This window comes from Aythya fuligula, chromosome 32, assembly GCF_009819795.1.
Source record: "Aythya fuligula isolate bAytFul2 chromosome 32, bAytFul2.pri, whole genome shotgun sequence".
Taxonomy (NCBI): Eukaryota; Metazoa; Chordata; class Aves; order Anseriformes; family Anatidae; genus Aythya; species Aythya fuligula.
Window position 1 is genome coordinate 321,595 of NC_045590.1, and position 18,763 is coordinate 340,357.

General features: G+C 40.4%; 1 protein-coding gene across 1 annotated transcript; it reads left to right on the forward strand.

Annotated features, from left to right (window-relative positions):
• The first annotated feature begins 5,398 nt into the window (after positions 1 to 5,398).
• Positions 5,399 to 17,088, forward strand: LOC116500173 (butyrophilin subfamily 3 member A3-like). The gene is made up of 12 exons (XM_032205090.1): positions 5,399 to 5,446; positions 8,685 to 8,757; positions 9,550 to 9,822; positions 10,923 to 11,021; positions 11,689 to 11,715; positions 12,817 to 12,843; positions 13,781 to 13,807; positions 14,402 to 14,428; positions 14,854 to 14,880; positions 15,651 to 15,671; positions 15,957 to 15,983; positions 16,559 to 17,088. The coding sequence occupies exons 1-12, from the start codon at positions 5,399 to 5,401 to the stop codon at positions 17,086 to 17,088; spliced, it is 1,206 nt and encodes a 401-aa protein (XP_032060981.1).
• The last annotated feature ends 1,675 nt before the right edge of the window (positions 17,089 to 18,763 follow it).

Sequence of the window (18,763 nt, forward strand, 5' to 3'; positions counted from 1 at the left end):
CTTGTGACACAAACCAGATCTTCTTGCAGATATCCTGCTTGTGAATAGCCCAGCACAGCCTGGAATTACCAAGGCAGAAACCCATGGACAAGGGGCTACAAACCCAAGTTACCAAATCCTGTCTAAGTATTTTTCTTATGAGCAGCCTCTTGTCAGAGACATGGAGGTGTTTGAGCTTGTCTTTTGGCAGATGTCCAGAGACAACTAATTTTTCCAAAATCCCTTTCCAGCACATTTACACATGTATATGTACTGTAGCATTAAAAAAGAATTAATGGTAAGAAATGTAATGACTTTGTAATTTTGACACATTGTCATAATTTTTAGTACTAAGGATTTTTGGAGGCAGCTGGTAATATAATTCCAAATGCACTTTTGATCAAAACCAAAAAACACTATAAAATTCATGCTTAATAGACAACAGCATCCATTATCTTGGTCGTCGGGAATGTCCAGTTGGTAGTGGCCGAGGCAGGAAAGAGTATTCTTAATTTCTACATCCAGATAGAGAAAGGGAACCAAGTAACTCTGGGGAGAATGTACTTTCTAGCATGGTTTTATTGTTTGTTTGTTGTTTTCTTGGTCAGAAAATCCAAATGCTTCCAGTGGTCTGTAGGAGGAAAAGGAGGCTCTTATTGGTTTCCAAATCCATGAAAAGAAAAAGTATTGGTAGAAAGAATATAACTTGCCTTTTGGTTCACAGCAAATTCAAAGTAGCTAAACTGAGGTTTCAACACCCTGTTGTAGGATAACACTGTCGTTTCATGAAGTGTTTTGTCAGACACAACAGAATGAGTTTATTCTGTTTGGCTTTCTATCGCCAAGTCTTTTTACTTGCTAAAAATCCTACTCTGCATATTTTCACTGAAGGGATTTTTTAGTGCATAGAAATAACATTTTAACGAGGACCTTGCGCAGATCGGCTGCAGCGAGGGCTCCCGGCAGGGAGACGGATGGAGCCAACCCCTAACCCCCGGCCGCCGCCCCCAATAATGCGGCACAGAGCCGTTTTTGGTCAGAGCCACAACTCCGACCCCACACCCCCTCCCCGAGCAGTCAGGAGCTGTGATTGTGCCGCTACCGGCCCTGACGTGCTGAGGGCAAAGCCAAGGGTGACAGCAGCCAACCAACCCCCGGTATAAAAGCAGTCCTTAGGGAGCACCGCGACCCAGGAGCACCGCCAACAGGACGCGCAAACAGGACAGACTTGAGCAGCTAGTGCAGGCAGTTTGCGTGGGGCAGTTCAGGCAGGGTAGGGAGGAGCACAGGGAGGATCCTCTCCTCCCTTTCCCACCTCCCTTTTTCTTCTTCTCCTCTCCTCTGGGAACTGTACATTTTATAACTTATAATTCACCACGGTGCCACCTGTCGCAGCAGTTGAGCTGAGGCAGCAACCCAACCTGAGGGGACGCAGGCTCTCTGGGCTCATGTGGGCACCCAGGTGGATCTGAGGGGTGATGTGGCAGTCCAGACCAGAGAGTGTGTAGAGCTCTGGAATCTGGAGGCCTCCCTGGGTCCTGAGGGAAGAGAGGGCTGTTGTGGGTGCAGGTGTGCCCTGCTCAAGGAGCTGCTTGAGAAGATGGCCAGGCTGCAGTGAGAAATTGGCAGCCTGAGGGGCTCCTGGGAGACTCTGAGGGAGACGGATAGTCTTTTGAGGAGGTGTCAACTTGCCCATACTGAGACCTTGCAGCTCCCTCCAAAGTCCCTGCAAGGGGCAGTAGCTGATCCAGCTGCTCACCTGCAGGACAGAGAGCTTGACCGCCCATGAGAGGAATGAGGCTGGCCCCTTGTCTCTGCTCAAAGCAGAAGGAGGTGTCTGCCCCCAACACCCACTTTGCCACCAACCCCCACGGAGTCCCTGGGTAATAGATTCGAGGCTCTCGGGCAGGAAAAGGAAAAGGATGAGGGTCTGGACAGCAGTCAGAAACCTGGGCCATGACAAGCATGTTAAGAATGAGGGGAGTATCAAGCATAGAAGTGGGGCCAGACAGGGCACTGCATCAAAACCAGTGCCACTAAAAAACAGTGGAGAGTCTTAGTGACTGGAGACTTCTTGCTGGGGGGGGCACTGAGGATCCTGTTTTCCATCCAGATAACCTCTCCAGAGAGGTGTGCTGTCCTCCTGGAGCACATGTCAGAAACGTTAGGAAGGCTTTGCCACAGCTTGTTAAACCAGAGGGCTAACATCCTCTTGTTGTCATTCAGGTTGGGTTCTGGAAAGCTGCAACAAGAAAAATGAGTAATATTAAACAGGATTTTGCATCCCTGGGAAGGATGTTGAAGGGATCGGGGGTGCAGGTAGTGTTCTCCTCTGTCCTCCCCATGGGTGACTGGGACCCAGAAAGAAGGAGGAGAACAGGACAGGTAAATGACTTGCTGAGAGGATGGTGTCTGGGTCAAGGCTTTGGGTATTTTGATCTTGGGCAGGCCTCTGAGAAGCAGGGTATGTGGGCTGCTGGTGGACTCCGGCTCAGCAAGTGGGGCACAAGCAAGCTCTCTGGACTGATTACCAGGGCTTTAAACTAGGTTTGACGGGGGAAAGGAGGGGAGTTGGAAGTGACAGAGGAGGGCTGGGGGATGTTGTCACTGCTGACTCTGATGAAGATAGTATGGGAAAACCTCTGAGTTGTCCCATAGGATCATCTGAGGGCTCCTCGGGGAAGGTAGTATTCCAGATACCCCATCCCAAATCTTCTTATTGTGCCTGTCTATGGGTAACTGAGCCTGCTGCTTCCCTAAAATGCCTAGATACCAATGCACGAAGCATAGGAAATAAACAGGTGCACTCGAGATCTGTGTACAGTCGTGGGGCCATGATCTCATTGTGATCACCATGGAGCCATGGTGGGACAGCTCGCATGACTGGAACGCTGTCGTGGAAGGCTATGCCCTTTTTAGAAAAGACAGGCTAAGGAAGCATGGGGGAGGAGTTGCCCTTTCTGTGAGGGAGCAATTAGAGTGTACCCAGCTCCACCTGGGGGAGGGTGGTGAACAAGTGGAGAGCTTGTGGGTGAGAATTAAGGGGCCGGTTGTTATGGGTGACACTGTTGTGGGGGTGTACTACAGGTCACCTGATCAGAAGGAGGAGGTCGACGAGGCCTTCTACAAGCAACTGGAAGTAGCCACATGATCCTGAGCACTGGTTCTCATGGGGGACTTCAATTATTCAGACATCTGCTGGATGAGCAGCTCAGCCATGAACGTGCAGTCCAAACAGTTCCTTTGATGTGTTGAAGATAATTTTCTGATGCAGATGGTGGAGGAACCACTGAGGCTGGGGGTGCTTTTGCACCTTGTTCTTACCAACAAGGATGGACTTGTTAGGGATATGAAGGTTGGGGGCAGCTTGGGATGCAGCGACCATGAGACGGTGGAGTTCAAGATGGAACTTGGTGGAAGAAGTAAGGCAAAAAGTAGGATTGCCACCTTGGGTTTTTGGAGAGCCAACTTCGATCTCTTCTGGGACCTCCTTGGGGGTTTCTCATGGGCTAGATTGCTAGAAGGCAAGGGTGCTTGTGAGAACTGGGTGACATTTAAACAGTACTTCTTCCAAGCTCAGGATTGGTGCTTCCCTTAGAGTAAGAAATTGGGAAAGGGGGGCAGGAGACCTGTGTGGATGAACAAGGAGCTCATCGACAAGATAAAAAGGAAGAGGAAGGTCTATGAAATGTGGAAAAAGGGCCTGCCCTCTTGGGAGGAGTATGGAAGTGTTGTCAGGGCCTGAGGGATGCGACAAGGAAGGCTAAAGCCCACCTGGAGGTGAAGCTTGCAAAAGAGATAAAGGATAATAATATATATATATATATATATATATATATATATATATATATTTTTTTTTTTTTTTTTTTTTTTTGTTAAGGTATGTAAACAGTAAAAGGAAGACTAGGGATAATGTGTGTCCCCTGATGAACGAGGGTGTCCTGGTAACAGGGGACACCAAGAAGGCGGAGATACTGAATGCCTTCTTTGCTTTGGTCTTTCTTTCAAAGACTCGCCCCCTGGGACTCTTGGAGCCTGGAGGGAGGAGAAAGGATCTGGGAAGTAGAGATCTCCCCCTGCTTGACGAGGGAGTGGTTCAGAAGCGTCTGAGTGGGCTCAACGCACAAAAATCCATGGATCCTGATGGGATGCATCCATATGTGCTAAGGGAGTTGGCAGAGGTGATTGCCGAACCACTCTCTATCATCTTTGAAAGGTCCTGGAGAACAGAAGAGGTGCCTGAAGACTGGAGGATAGCCAATGTCACTCCAGTCTTCAAGAAGGGCAAGAAGGAGTATCTGGGAAACTACAGGCCAGTCAGTCTCACCTCTGTCCCTGGAAAGGTGTTGGAACAGCTTGTTCTGGATGCCATCTTCAAGCAATTGGAAGAGAAGAAGGTTATGAGGAGTAGTCAACATGAATTCACCAAGGAGAAATCATGTTCGACCAACCATATTGCCTTCTATGATGTCACCAGCTGGGTAGATTGGAGAAGAGCAGTGGATGTCCTCTTCCTAGACTTTAACAAGGCTTTTGATACTGTCTCCCATTAAATCCTGCTAGCAAAGCTGAGAAAGTGTGGGATAGACAAGTGGGCAGCAAGGTGGGTTGAGAACTGGCTGACTGGCTGAGCACAGAGGGTGGTGATTGGCCGTGCAGAGTCCATCTGGAGACTTGTGACTAGCGGTGTTCCCCAGAGGTCAGTGCTGGGTCCGGTCTTGTTCAACATCTTAATCAATGACCTTGATGAGGGAATAGTGTCCACCATCAGCAAGTATGCCAATGATACAAAGCTGTGAGGAGTGGCCAACATGCCAGAAGGCTGTGCTGCCACTCAGCGAGACTTGGACAGTCTGGAGAGCTGGACAGGAAGTAACCAAATGAGGTTTAACAAGAGCAAGCGTAGTCCTGCGCCTGGGAAGGAACAAGCGCATATATCAGTACAGGCTGGGCGATGACCTGCTGGAGAGGAGCTCTGTGGAGAAGGACCTGGGGTCCTGGTGGAGGACAGGTTGACCATGAGCCAGCAGTGTGCCCTGGTGGCCAAGAAAGCCAATGGGATCCTGGCGTGCATTAAAAGGAGTGTGGCCAGCAGGTCAAGGTAGGTGATCCTCCCCCTCTACTCTGCCCTGCTCAGGCCTCACCTGGAGTACTGTGTCCATTTCTGGGCTCCCCAGTACAAAAATACAGTGATCTCCTGGGAAGAGTCCAGTGGAGGGCCACAACGATGATATGGGGCCTGAAGCATCTTCCCTATGAAGAAAGGCTGAGAGACCTGGGTCTGTTCAGCCTGGAGAAGAGAAGACTGAGGGGGCATCTTATTAATGTTTATAAGTATCTTAACTATGGGAGACAGTGGTATTTGGCCAACCTCTTTTCAGTGTTTTGTGGGGACAGGACAAGGGGCAATGGCCAAAAAATGGAGCCCAGGAAGTTTCGCACCAACATCCAAAAGAACTTCTTCATGGTGAGGGTGATGGAGCACTGGAACAGGCTGCCAAGGGAGGTTGTGGAGTCTTCTTCTCTGGAGATATTCAAGGCCCATCTGGATGCCTACCTGAGCAACCTGCTCTAGGGAACCTGCTTTGGCAGGGGGGTTGGACCCGATGATCTTTTGAGGTCCCCTCCAACCCCACCAATTCTGTGATTCTGTGAAATAGTCTCAGAAGGATGCAACACTTCCTGAGGGAGGTTTTATGCCAAATATTTAACATTCTTTTATACACAAATAGTGAATGCTGCCAGTCTGGGGAGGCACACCTTTTGTATTCTAATCTCAAAGTAAATGAAGACACAGATACCAAATTTTAAGTAGGAATGCTCTTCTTTTCTTGAAAAACCTCCTCCAATACATCCAACCGTAAACTCGCGTTTTTAGATTAGCACCAGTATAAACTGGCCCATAATGGCCAACCCTAGTAGTTACTTGGATTCATTTTCCACAACACTATAGAAAGCTTCCATTGTCTGAAGTTTTCTGAGGGTATTTTACACTTCTTTTTAACTACCATAGAGTATTTGACCCCTAATAGTATAAATCCCCAACCCAACCAACAATCCCATTTTTTTTTTCCTTTTTCATCCCCTCCCTTATTTTATTGTTGCATTGCAAAGGTTAACGGGCAACTTACGGAAATAAATTAATTAGTTTTATGGTCAGGAAAGCTGTGGCTGTCAGGGTCCAAAGGTACCAGGAACTTTCTGAGTATCGCCAACAAATGTAAGCACCTGCATGCAGATTTCTTTAGGGTACAGCTGCATTTGTGGAAATGCAGGTTTGTATTTCTCATTAACAAATACAGTAATTTCTTTGTCTTTTTATGTAGGGAGGACTTCTGAATATTTTCTTAGCTCTCTGTTTCTGGTAGGCGTTGTGTTGTGTTGCATTGTGCTGAGTTGAATTGCGTTGGTTGGTAGATATTTTCAGTTATTGTCTTGAAAGATTTCTTGGGATTATGTCTGGGAACTGCTGAACTCTGTTTTGTATGTATTTCTGAATGGTGAGCTGCTACCTGCAAGAGACGGTAAAAACTTCAACCATACTGTCCTATCTACCTGTCTTAAAGCCATGCTTTCTTTTACATTTGACTTCAGGCTCAAATAAGATCAGATTAGCAGAGGGAAATCCACACTCTTGAAGTGAGATGTGGATGTACAGTCCTTTTGGTAAGACCCAGATGAGATTATGCATTAATAGCATGAAATGGGAGCAAATCCCTTAACTCACTCCTCCATTTTGTCTTCTTTCTTAGGTATAAGGCATTACTTTCATTTTTGATGTTCATAATACTCTTTGCCCCTGCTTGTAGCTGGTGCATTCAGTGTGCAGTGTTTTTCTTCATTCTCAGGGTGTTCATTGCTGTCTTTACAATGACAATGGCACAACAAATGCAGTCATAATAGATGGCAGACACCTTAATTTTTTGATCCCATTTGTTTGTTTTCCTTTTTTTTTTTTTTTTTTTTTTTTTTCTTTCAATATATTGTGCTTTTTCCTTTCCTGTTTCCTCAAATCCCAGGCATCTCAGTTCTTGTATTTCCATCAGAATCTTAGCTATGATAAAAAAACAAAGTGAAAACTTTTCTCTGGGTACCTTGCCAGGAAAAGAAGACCTTAAAATGTGTGAAGGGTCAAAAAATAAGTAATTTTTAAAAAGTAAAAAAAAAAAAAAGTTGATAAAGCCAATCATAAATGTGTCAATGTCCTACATTCTTAATGGCTTTAAAAATAGATTACAATGCTCCTCAAAAAGTATAAAAAGTAGAACTCATATATATATAATATATATAATTCAGTTTCCTGCTCTTCTTTTACAGTCAGCGAAGAAAAATAGGCATCTCACAGTCATGGTATTTGTCTTTTTTTTCCTGTGAAAGTGACCTTACTGTGTGTTAAGTGATTAGTTGTCTTAGTCATTATAACCAAAGGAAATGCTGAAAATGCTCAGGGAAGCATGGATGGGCCAAAAGTAATGAGAAGTTCCATTTTACATTGCAAACAAACAAGCAAAACAAAGAACAAAATATATATAGATAGTGCATGTGGTAGGGAAGGGAGAAGAAAACACATGACCTACCAAGAAATATGGTGGTCTTCAAAGCAGAGCACTGTTTGTTTTACTAGGTTAAAGGAAGATCTGTCTTTTCCCTTACTCCCTCCCTCCTTCTGTCTCTCTCCCTCCCTCCCTCCCTCCCTTCATCCCTTGTCTCTTTTTTAAATTATGAGTTTTTAAAAGTTAATTTTTACTGTTTCCAAAGTGAAACATTCTTATTTGACTATATATACAGAGTTATATTTATTCTAATGATATCTATTTATAGTTTTATATCTATCTATACATACAGAAAGCAAGACAGGGTTTGGTTATATAAATATTGGAAACTTCTGCTTTAAATTCACGGTTAATTTACTTTTTTTAAAAAAATATTTAAACAGTTTCATTTAAAATATCTGAGGAAAATAGGGTTATACTGTTTCCAAAGTGAAATATTTAATTTAGAAAATACCAATCCCAATATGCCTTTTTATTTAAAGAGTGTATTTATTTATTTATTTAAGATTATACTTTGTTAGGGATATTTATGGAAATCTATAATTAGGGATGGTCCCTCAAAACAAAAAAAGATGCTGGGCTTGAAATTTGAATGTCTTTAAAAACTGTTGACTTAATTTTCAAGTTTTAGTTTCAACAGCAACCACAAGAATCACAAGAGGGAGCCACAGTTCAACAGCACTTCATCAGACTCAAATTGGGACCGAAGTATTCAATGGAGATTAGTTGGCATGAAAAAAAAAGGCTTTTCAGTGTCCATACCATAGCTTTACATATCAAAATAAGGCAGATTTTGTGTTCTGTTTTGTACCAATATGGTCTTTGCCCTTAACTCAAAAGAGTCATCCCAAGTCCTTTTACTAGTATGGCTAATGAGACACATGTCTACCTGGCTCAGGAACTGCTCAATTCATAAACATCAACTGCTATCAGTGCCAATTGGAGCATCTCCATGCAGCTCACAGGAGCAGTCATAGGACTGTTCTGGCCACTGCTTCACTTGGGTTGCAGTTAAGCATGTAAGTACTGTACATGAGCAGTCGACAAGATCTTTGAGTGAGAGAGTGAATTTGGGGATGTTGTAATTCAGCTATGCAGACCCCCACATCCTTTATTTTACCTTCAAACAGATATTTTTTTTCTACCATATAGGCACGGGACTCAGTCCAGCTGACAGCAGTCATCTTCATCTTGATGTTGGTATCTACATACCAGCCCATTGAAGGTAATTGAGCTCTGTAATAAGTACACTCTGTACTAAGTTTGTTTAAGAGACTATGAATACATTTGAATGGATGCCTCCTATGACTGTCTTCTCCTCTCCAGGAGGGCCAGGTTTAGATGATTTCTTTGGATTTCAGGGAGCACAGATGTGAATTCTAGAATTCAGTGTGCTCAAATGCAGGCATTAAAACTGAGCATCTGAGAGCTCAGTTTTATCTAAGATACCTGTACAGTCAGTAGGAGGAGACAGGAGCTCAAAAAGTGTAACATATCTTATGCTACCATCTTCCACATGAATGAAACACTGTGTGGTAAGTTCTGTTTCTCCACATTTTCTCTATAATTGCTTCCATGAGGTAATTATCTTTTAGATAGCTAAGATTTGATGAGATGAACATACCCAGATAACCTAGTGTTGTCAGTACTGGGAATGGAGGTGCCAATGTAATTTTGACTGGCAGTTGCATAGCTGGGATTGTTGCTGGTCATTTAAAATAGGGACAGCTTTTAATGACTTGTGCTTCAAAGGCATCCATGATCTTTTTTTTTTTTTTTTTTTTTTTTTTTTTTTTTTTTTTAAATCCTGTGCTTTACAATCTGTCTTCTTGTCTTCTGCTTCTGATAAGAGCCGTGGGAGTACATGCTGATGTTATCTGATAAAGGCTGCATCTTCCATGGAGAAAGTGCTGTTAGGGCATTATAAATGCAAAACTTCTCACAGTGTTCTTCCCCTTCCCCTGTAGAACCACTGAGATTGCTGTGCATGGCTCACCTGTTCATCTGTCTCTTGTAGGTGCTGGCCATGATCCCTTGCTTGTTGTGGATGATTACAAGGATGATGGTATTCGACTCAAATGTTTCTCTGAAAGGTTGTTTTCTCAAGTTCAGATGTTGTGGACAGACAGTAGAGGAAATAATATCACTGGAACTCCTCTCACTACTGGCACCAGCACTGCTAATGTCAGCAGCTCCATCGTTTTGAAACCAGGATCTGGAAACTCTGTGTCCTGCAAAATAATAGATAAACTGCTGAAAACATCAACAGAATCTTCAGTTGTCATTGCAGGTGAGAGTGAGTTTCTGGATTGGGAGGGAAAATAGTGGACTGATGTGTATAGACCAGATTGCTCCAGGAAAACAAATTTCCAGTGGAACAGAATTATCAGTTTCACACAAGTTTTCTTCTGTAATATATGTATAAACATATATATTTAACAAAACTGAACAGTTATAAGCTTCTGTAGGTCAGTGGCAAACTTTGTAAAAATATTAATGAAAATACCCTTCCGTGGGTGTTATCACGCCTGGGGAAAATGAACTTTTGTGATCAGGTGGTACCTAGTCTCACTTACAGGGATGGAGGAGGATTCAGTTCCCTTCTTCTCCCTTTCTCATATTTCCTTCCCTTTATTTTTCTATTAATATAATACTTAATGCAGTGGTTTGGTCAAATCTTTGCTGACATAATAAAATAACACAGGGATAAAAAAGTCTTGGTGAACTGCTCCTACAGGTGTCTAGGAATGAAGCATAGAGTCAATTTTATTTTGTTTCACTTTAGACATACAGTCAGAGTATAAAATTACTTTTTTTTTTTTTCTTTACATTCAGTGGAGTTCAATAGGCTACTCCAAAACTTATTCAGACTGTAGTATGTGAAATTCCAATAGTAAATTGCCAGTTGTTGACAGATGGATGACTAGTTTCTTTGGAATAAGGCTAATCCTAGTAATTTTTCTTCTGTGTTTTCCAGTAAAGTGAAAATGTGGTCACAACACACAGTCATACATTTATAGCACAAGCAACTATCAACTATATTTTTAGCATCATTTATTTGAGCCTGAGGATACAAATTTTGAAAGATGTTGAGATCTCACAGAGATTTTTTTTTTGAACTTTTATTTTGGCAAGATAGGAGGCAAAGCCATAAACATTTATTGTTCTGGATTCTGATACACTTGAGGTTGTTTCCAGGCTCATGCTGATGTTCTGCCTAGTTTAAACTGGCCACTAGCCTATTGAAACCAAGCATCAAAGATGATCAGAGATAGCTACTGCTCTTCCTACTTCTTTACAGACAATGTTCCTTATCCACATGAATCTGATAGAATGCTAATAGTCAGTTATGCGAGTAAAATGATACTGATCGCCTTAAATAATTTGCAGATGTCTTCTTTCCTACCACCTCCCCTTGGCTGGCGGCTTTTGTTGTGATCCTACTCCTGAGTGTTTTCCTCGTTATTGCTGCATTTTATAAACTCAGAGGTAAGTTCTACTCTAGTGTTAAAGTGATGAATGTTTAGTACAATGTGGTTGAAAGACTGTGTCACCATGTCCAGTTATCTGGGGAGTGTACAGCATTATGAGCAATCACACTTGTGATTTTCCAGCCATAACTTGTTAATGTGTTTTTGATTACCTTCTATATTCATTTTTAAACAACTGTTCACTACTCCAACATCTTGGGGTTTAAATCTATACAATTACATTTGACAATATGAATCAACACATTACTGTAGTGAAATCATTGGTTCAACTTAATCTCATTACTGAAATACAGCAACACTCACAAAAATATATTAGTGTACCCAAATGTATCCACTGGTTTCATATATTTGCAAGTCATTTTATTGCTTTATATGCTGTTTCTAAGACAGTTCTAAAACATAAATCTGTTGCCAAGAAGTTTGCTAAGTCTGATATTTTTCTTTCAATATCACTAGTTTTATTCATTAAATTATGTGTGATTCCTCATGATTGTATTTGAAAATAAATGTAAATCAAGATATTTTGAAGACAATTTGTGTATTTACCAAACAGTACCCGTGACAACTATAGAATATGAAGTTTCATTTGAAAACATAGAAGTAGGCAAGGAGGAAAGCTTGATAACATTTTCTTTCTCCCTCCCTCCCCTTTCTCTCTCTCTCAGTGAACAATAAGGCTACAACTCGTGCATGTAAGTAATGTTAACGCTGCTTTTCATCATGAACACCTTGATACGTACAGCAGTATAGAACTAGCCAATGGTATAAACAATGGGGCTAATTACCTGTATTCCTAAAGCTGTTTTTGTTTTTTAATACTTCTGACTTACAGAAGAGAATAAGAATAAATCCAGTGGCTGTTTTATATTAATGGTAACTCCAGAGAAAAGAAAATACTTCTCTGCCATATTTAAGGGAATGGACTCCTACCCAGAAACTAAACTTAGAAAACTACATACAAACAAAAATGTTTTGGATGTTTAAAATTGGGAATATCTCTACAGAAACTTTAAATATTTCAGCAATGACTAAATACAAATAATATTTTTAATCCATTTTGCCAGTTTTAAAATGGTAAGTTTGTATGGCTTGTGAAGTAAAACTCAGTATATACTGACATCACAGAACAAACAAAAAAAGTGTGTTTATTGTGATGGTGCCTGAATACTGGAACCCACAGAAGCTGTGGAATCTCCTTCCTTGGAAACATTCAAAATCCAGTTGGACACAGCCCTGGGCCAAACTTGTTTGAACAGGGTGGGTGGACTAGGTGGCCTCAAGAGGTCCCCTTCCAAGCTCAGCTCTTCTGTGATTGCAAAAAGTGTCATTAGCTGCTGGTCCCTGAATTGCCATGAGTTTGAAACAGCAGAGAAAACAAGGTTAGATATCAAAATCTGTTTTGCACTTGATCTCTACTATTTTTGTTTCAAATATTGCAAGAAACAGGCTTAACTTGAGGAAACAAGGTTATTATTTTTGTTTCAGTCAATGACAGTACTGAAGTTCTTTAAAAGTGTCTATGAAAAATAATTTATTTTTGAAGTCTATTCCCTAGCATTGGGATACAACAAACAATTTATGTATATGTACAAATATGCATGCAAATACATACAAACATACATATACATATGTACATATACATACATACATATATATATGTATGTAAAATACATAAGTACAAATATACATGCAAATTGTTGTGGTTTAATCACTTCTGAGTAGTCTTTAAAACTGAATGTTTAGTGCTTGAGGAATTATTTTTAGGATTCAAACATAATTCTCTCTGTTCACAGTAAATGCACAAAAGGAGATTCAACAAGGTAAGTGTAACAGCTTTTTTATCTGTGATTTGTATCTATAAATCTCTCTGATCCTTTATAAACAGATAAAGGCTGAGCTCAGGAAGCATTAGTAGCTGTATTGCTTTTGCAAAGTAAAATTTAGAAATCATTAAATTAGCTTTCATATTGTACATTTAAAGGTAGTTGATGCCTACTGCAAAGACAATGATTAATTCATTGAAGTTTGATCTGGTAAGTATTTTCAGTCAGTATTAGAGCTTGCAAATTATTTGGTCAGTTAATTCAGAGAAATCGATTTAGGATTATGTTTCATGACAAATTTCAACTAGTAAGGAAATGTTTAAGCTTTAGAATCTCAAAAATAAATTTCTGTTCAGATCTCTTCATGAAAAACCTACGAGCTTTGTTACTAGGACTGCATTGTACAAATGTAGAGCAAGAAGATTTTTTTTACTCTTAAGAGCAAGTGTAGTGGGCATGCAGATTGTGCCAGAGATGTAGTAAAGTCAGCATTTATTTTGAGACTATTTTAGTACTCCTTAGGGTACCGCAGAGAAACATCAGTTATACCTTTTATAAAACCATAGTTAACACTATCTGGACATGGTTCAATTGCTTCAGTATAAGTACCAAGAACCATCCATTAGATGCCTGTTCTAAGGCTGTTCAATCACATTGTCATGAAAGGATGTTTTATTTATTCTATCCCTCCCCTTCTCCCCTAGTTAAGTCATCTTTAATACTTAATTTTACTTTAGTGATTTTCTTGAGCAGTCTTTTTGCTCCCACCTGAACATAATGCAGCCAAAATCTCTGGCTGTCTTGTAGCAGTTGAACAACTGCTCTCCCTCATCCCACTGTGAGGAGTGAACAAAAGGTTGTGTGGTGCTTAGCTGGTGTTTAAAATAAAATGGAAAGAAATTACTGTTTTAATACTTAAACATTTTTTTTCCAGATATAGATGATCTCAATCATCAACTGGGTAAGAGCATATTTTGATTTCTCTTTGTTATGCTACCTGTCCTACATGTATGTTTCCTTATTTTGTCAGCTAAACGACTACAAAAGCTACAGAAAGACTACTCAAACTACAGGCCTCTCTATTTTCTTCAAGATTTCCTTGTTTATTCCCTTGCTGTTTTTGAATTTTGGTTTTGAGTATTCTTTAGTTAGAAGAATCCTCTATATTTCAAAACAATCTAGTATCATGAGAGAGGGCCCCTACGGAAAATGTCCTTCTATTTGAAACCCAGTTTTTTCAATTAAGTTGAAGATAAAAATACCAGATATCATTAATTCCACCTGGTTTTAGCCAATGGATTTTACAAATCTAGACTAATCTAATCATCTAGACTCCTTCTGCAGTATATAGAGGAAGAAGGGTATCTCCAGAGGACAATTTATCCCATCTCCTTTGAAAACCTACTTGTGTTTTATTTTATTCTTAACTTAGCATTAAGCCCCACTTCCATAAATGAACAAATTGTTTAACACCAAAATTCTCAGTGAAATTTTGTGAGTTTTCCTCTTGAGAAATGTATAGTTTATTGCTATTTCTGCTTTATTTTCGTTTCAGATGAGATGCAGAAGAATTTTCAGAAGGGTAAAATAACATTTTTTTTCTATTGTACATTTACTACGACACATTGTTCTTTTAACCATATCCTGAAAGATGCATTGCAGATGACCTCTCTAAAAAAATAGTGGTGTTTTATGCAATTTTGAATTGAGAAATGTTCTTAGAAGTTCTTATTTGCAAAGATTAACTCCCCTACTGCAACTAAAATATAATTTGAAAGTTGTGTTATGTTTGTATGTGTACATACAATCCCTCTTTTTATCTATAGGTATATAACTACAAGCACATTATTTAATACTAGAGAAAACTTATATATGAAGAATAATAGAGGCACTATATGAACAGATTAATTTTATATATAAAGTATTCTATAATGTGTGATAGTAGCATAATTCACCTGTTTTAGTCTTCCTAGCTTTTCATGGACTTTTAATTTTGTTTCTTTATAGAAATTGATGATGCAATGGAAAAAATTGGTAAGGATAATAAGTTAACTTTGAAATATCCTTAAAATTCATTTAAGTTATTTATGTTCAGAAATATTATTTTAGATCTGAACTGTGCAAATTTCTGAGGTCTTCCCCAGATTTGAGATCTGTCACAGCACTGCACTCTCTCTTTCATACTCTGAGGCATAGTTGTCCCTAAAAAAGTGTTTATCTGGCACAATCTTGGACTCTGGAATATCTGTTTCCACATCATGGGAATTTCATTTCAGTCAATTAAGGGTACAGTTTTTACTGTTGCTGAGCAGAAAACATATTCCTTCCTAACACATACTTTTGAAAACAGGAATAAAACATATATATGTATTTATATACAATTTGACTCTTGGACATGTAAAGCTCCTGTTTGTCATCTGACAGGATGTGGAAGTATGCCCACAGCTCTTAACAAGCAATTCAGCTCACCTGGGTAGTTATTTAAATTCTGGACATCAAGACTGAATCGGTACTCTTGGTTTTCTTATTGAGAGATGAAAATAGAGATACGACCAAGAGATAGGTGGTTGAAACAGCAAAGAAGAAACACTTTCTGATGTACCAGTCTCTTTCTCCTTACTTTACACAGCATGCAGGTGACTAGCATAGATTTAGATAACCTCTACACACGCAGTTACTCTAGCATCTCATACTCTAGCCATGTCATACTTAGCAATGTAGTATTGGAAATACTCATATTAGCAGATACGCTACAGAAGAGCTTTACCTTTCATAGGGATGATATAAATTTCTCTGTTTTTCAGACAAAGCAAGGATTGAACTGGGTGAGTTGAAATCTGAAAATTAATTTCATCAAATTTTAAATATTATTAAATATTTTCTATCAAAATGGAGCACTGGAACAAGTTGCTCAGAGAGGTTGTGGAGTCTCCCACCTTGGAAATATACAAAAGCCCTCTGAACATGGCTCTGGGTAGCTCTGTTTGAGCAGGGGGCTTGGACCAGATGGTCTCCAGAGTTCTCTTGCAACCTCAACCACCACACAGCTCCACAATCTGGAATATTAACACTCTGCAGTAATTTAAATTAACTCTTTTCTTTTCTTACAGAGTTCTGGAAAGCTCGTAGCAATGCAGGTAAGCTAAGTCTTGCCTACCATTAACCTCTTGTTCTTTCATGCACATACAAGAGTATCATTTGTGTTACGAAAAATTCACAGGCTATCATAATTTAGAGAAAATTTTAAGCTTGTTGGTCAAAATGAACACATAGGCTTTTGTAGGAGTCTCCCATTTACACAGTTCTCAGTATTGTGAGTAGGGATAAATAACTTTTCAGCTAACTAGGACCTTTTAAAATGTTATGTACCTTCAAGAGGTTCAGCTTTGCATTTTACTTAAAAAGCCATTTGCCAGATGAATCTGACCAAAGGACTTTGATCCCCTTACTCTGAGTGCAGATGGTTTCATTAAGTCACAGTAAAACCAGAGAAAAGGTGTGCGCTGATGGATGTTATTTTTCCCATTCATTCATTTTTTTTTCTCACAAAACCACACTGTATATTTCTGGGTGTATATATATATTTAATTATTTTACAGTTTATTTTCTGTATTCATTTCCTTTGAGATTATAGTTTGCTTTTCTGAAACTCAGAAATAACTTTTTTTTTTTTTTTTTTTTTTTTTTTTTTTTTTTTTTTTCCTTTCTCAAGTTAATATCACTCTGGATCAGAAATACAAGCACCCCAGCCTCTGCATTAATGAGGAGAAAAATAGGGTGAAGTCCTCCATCCAGGAAGAGAATGCCCTCAAAATGATGGTGGCAGCTACTGAGGGCTTTTCAGAAAATGAACAAAATGAACATTACTGGGAAGTGGAGGTGGGAGACCAATCAGAGTGGGAGCTGGGAGTGGTGACTGAGGAGATTAGGAATGCACTTACGAGCAGCACAGTAAATTGTCTCCCAGGGGAGAACTTACTTAGTCTACAGTTTTCTCAGGGGAAATACATTTTAACTAATGAGAAGGATCTAAGAAATTGCAAGCAGTGCAGTGTGGTGGCTGTTTTCCTGGACCAAAAACGTAAAAAGCTTTCATTCTATGATGCTGAAGAAAAGAACTCTATTGGATCCATCTTTTACAACTTATCTGGGAAGCTGTACCCATTCTTCAGTCCAGGCTCTGATGGCAAATGGTTAGGAGTACGTCCTGTAAAGACTTTAAACCTATTACCCTCTCTTTGATGTTCTTCCACAGGGCCAGGAGATTAATAAATTAATAATGTGGTGAGTAAGAGAGGATGAAAAAGAATAAAGGAAGAAAAAAATAATTATCAGCTTTTAAAATCCTGGCATAGAAATAAATAGTCCCTGAAGTACTTCCTAGTGAGACATCTTGCAGTAAGAATGAATTTTGTAAAAACCCAAGCCTATCAAATGTTGCAATTACTGCCTGAATAAAATATAATATATATATATATATATATATATATATATATCAACAAAATAAACCATTATGGATCTCATAGAATCATAGAATATTCCGATTTGGAAGGGAGCCATAAGGATCATCAAGTCTAACTCCTGGCACTGCACAGGTCTACCCAAAAGTTTAGACCATGTGACTAAGTGCAAAGTCTAACCACTTCTTAAATTCAGAAAGGCTTGATGAAGTGACTACTTCATTGGGGAACCTGTTCCAGTGTGTAACCACCCTCTCGGTGAAGAACCTTTTCCTGACACCCAGCCTAAACTTCCCCTGCCTCAGGTTAACACCATTCCTGTGGGTCCTATCACCGGTGTTTACAGGTCACCTGCCTCTCCAATCCCCTTCGCGAGGAAGTTGTAGACCGCGATGAGGTCCCCCCTCAGCCTCCTCTTCTCCAGCCTGAACAGGCCCAGTGCCCTGTAGGCCCTTCACCATCTTCGTCGCCCTCCTCTGGACACTCTCCAACAGTTTCATGTCCTTTTTGTACTGTGGTGCCCAGAACTGCCACAGTACTCGAGGTGAGGCCTTGAGGAACCCCACTAGTGACCATTTATTGCAGTATTTATTGTAAATTCATTTTTAACTAATAAGCCCATTCATTCTGTTTACCAGGAAGGGTATTAATACCCTTAAAAACACATTAAATCGAATTAAACACATTAAAGTCAATTCCATACCTCAAGACTGCCTCGGCCAAGAAAGATAGAAGGGTAATTGTTGTAGGCAACTCCCTTCTCAGGGGAACAGGGGGTCCTAATTGTCGGCCTGACCCTACCTGTAGGGAAGTCTGCTGCCTCCCTGGGGCCAGGGTCAGGGACATAGCCAGAAAGCTTTCCAACCTGGTTTGCCCCTCTGATTACTATCCCCTTTTGATAGTCCAGGCTGGCAGTGATAATATTGAAGAGAGAAGCCTGAAAGCTATCAAATGGGACTTTAGGGGACTAGGACGGTTAGTGGATGGAGCAGGAGTACAGGTGGTGTTTTCATCCATCCCTACAGTAGCAGGGAGGGGTACAGAGAAGACACAGAAAGCCCACATGATAAATACGTGGCTCAGAGGCTGGTGCCAACACAGAATGTTTTTTTTTTTTGACCATGGGGTGCTTTACTCGGCACCCGGCCTGATGGCTGCAGACAGGTCCCACCTATCTCTAAGGGGAAAATGGAACCTAGCCCAGGAGCTGGCAGAGCTCATTGAGAGGGCTTTAAACTAGGTAAGAAGGGGGACGGGGCTGAAATAAGGCTTGTTGGAGGTGTTCCAGGAGGAATAATGGCTAAACCAGAGGAGAAGGCAATGGCCCAACTGAAATGCATCTACACTAATGCATGCAGCATGGGCAACAAACAGGAGGAGCTGGAAGCCATCATGCAGCAGGCAGGCTATGACTTGGTTGCCATCATGGAGATGTGGTAGGACCACTCTCATGACTG

Bases quoted from the DNA above. Each gene is read 5' to 3' on its own strand.
- LOC116500173 (XM_032205090.1), top strand. From the start codon at position 5,399: ATGGAGCCCAGGAAGTTTCGCACCAACATCCAAAAGAACTTCTTCATG. The intron at 8,758-9,549 runs GTAATTGAGCTC...TGTCTCTTGTAG, and splicing joins TACATACCAGCCCATTGAAG to GTGCTGGCCATGATCCCTTG. The intron at 11,022-11,688 runs GTAAGTTCTACT...TCTCTCTCTCAG, and splicing joins TGCATTTTATAAACTCAGAG to TGAACAATAAGGCTACAACT.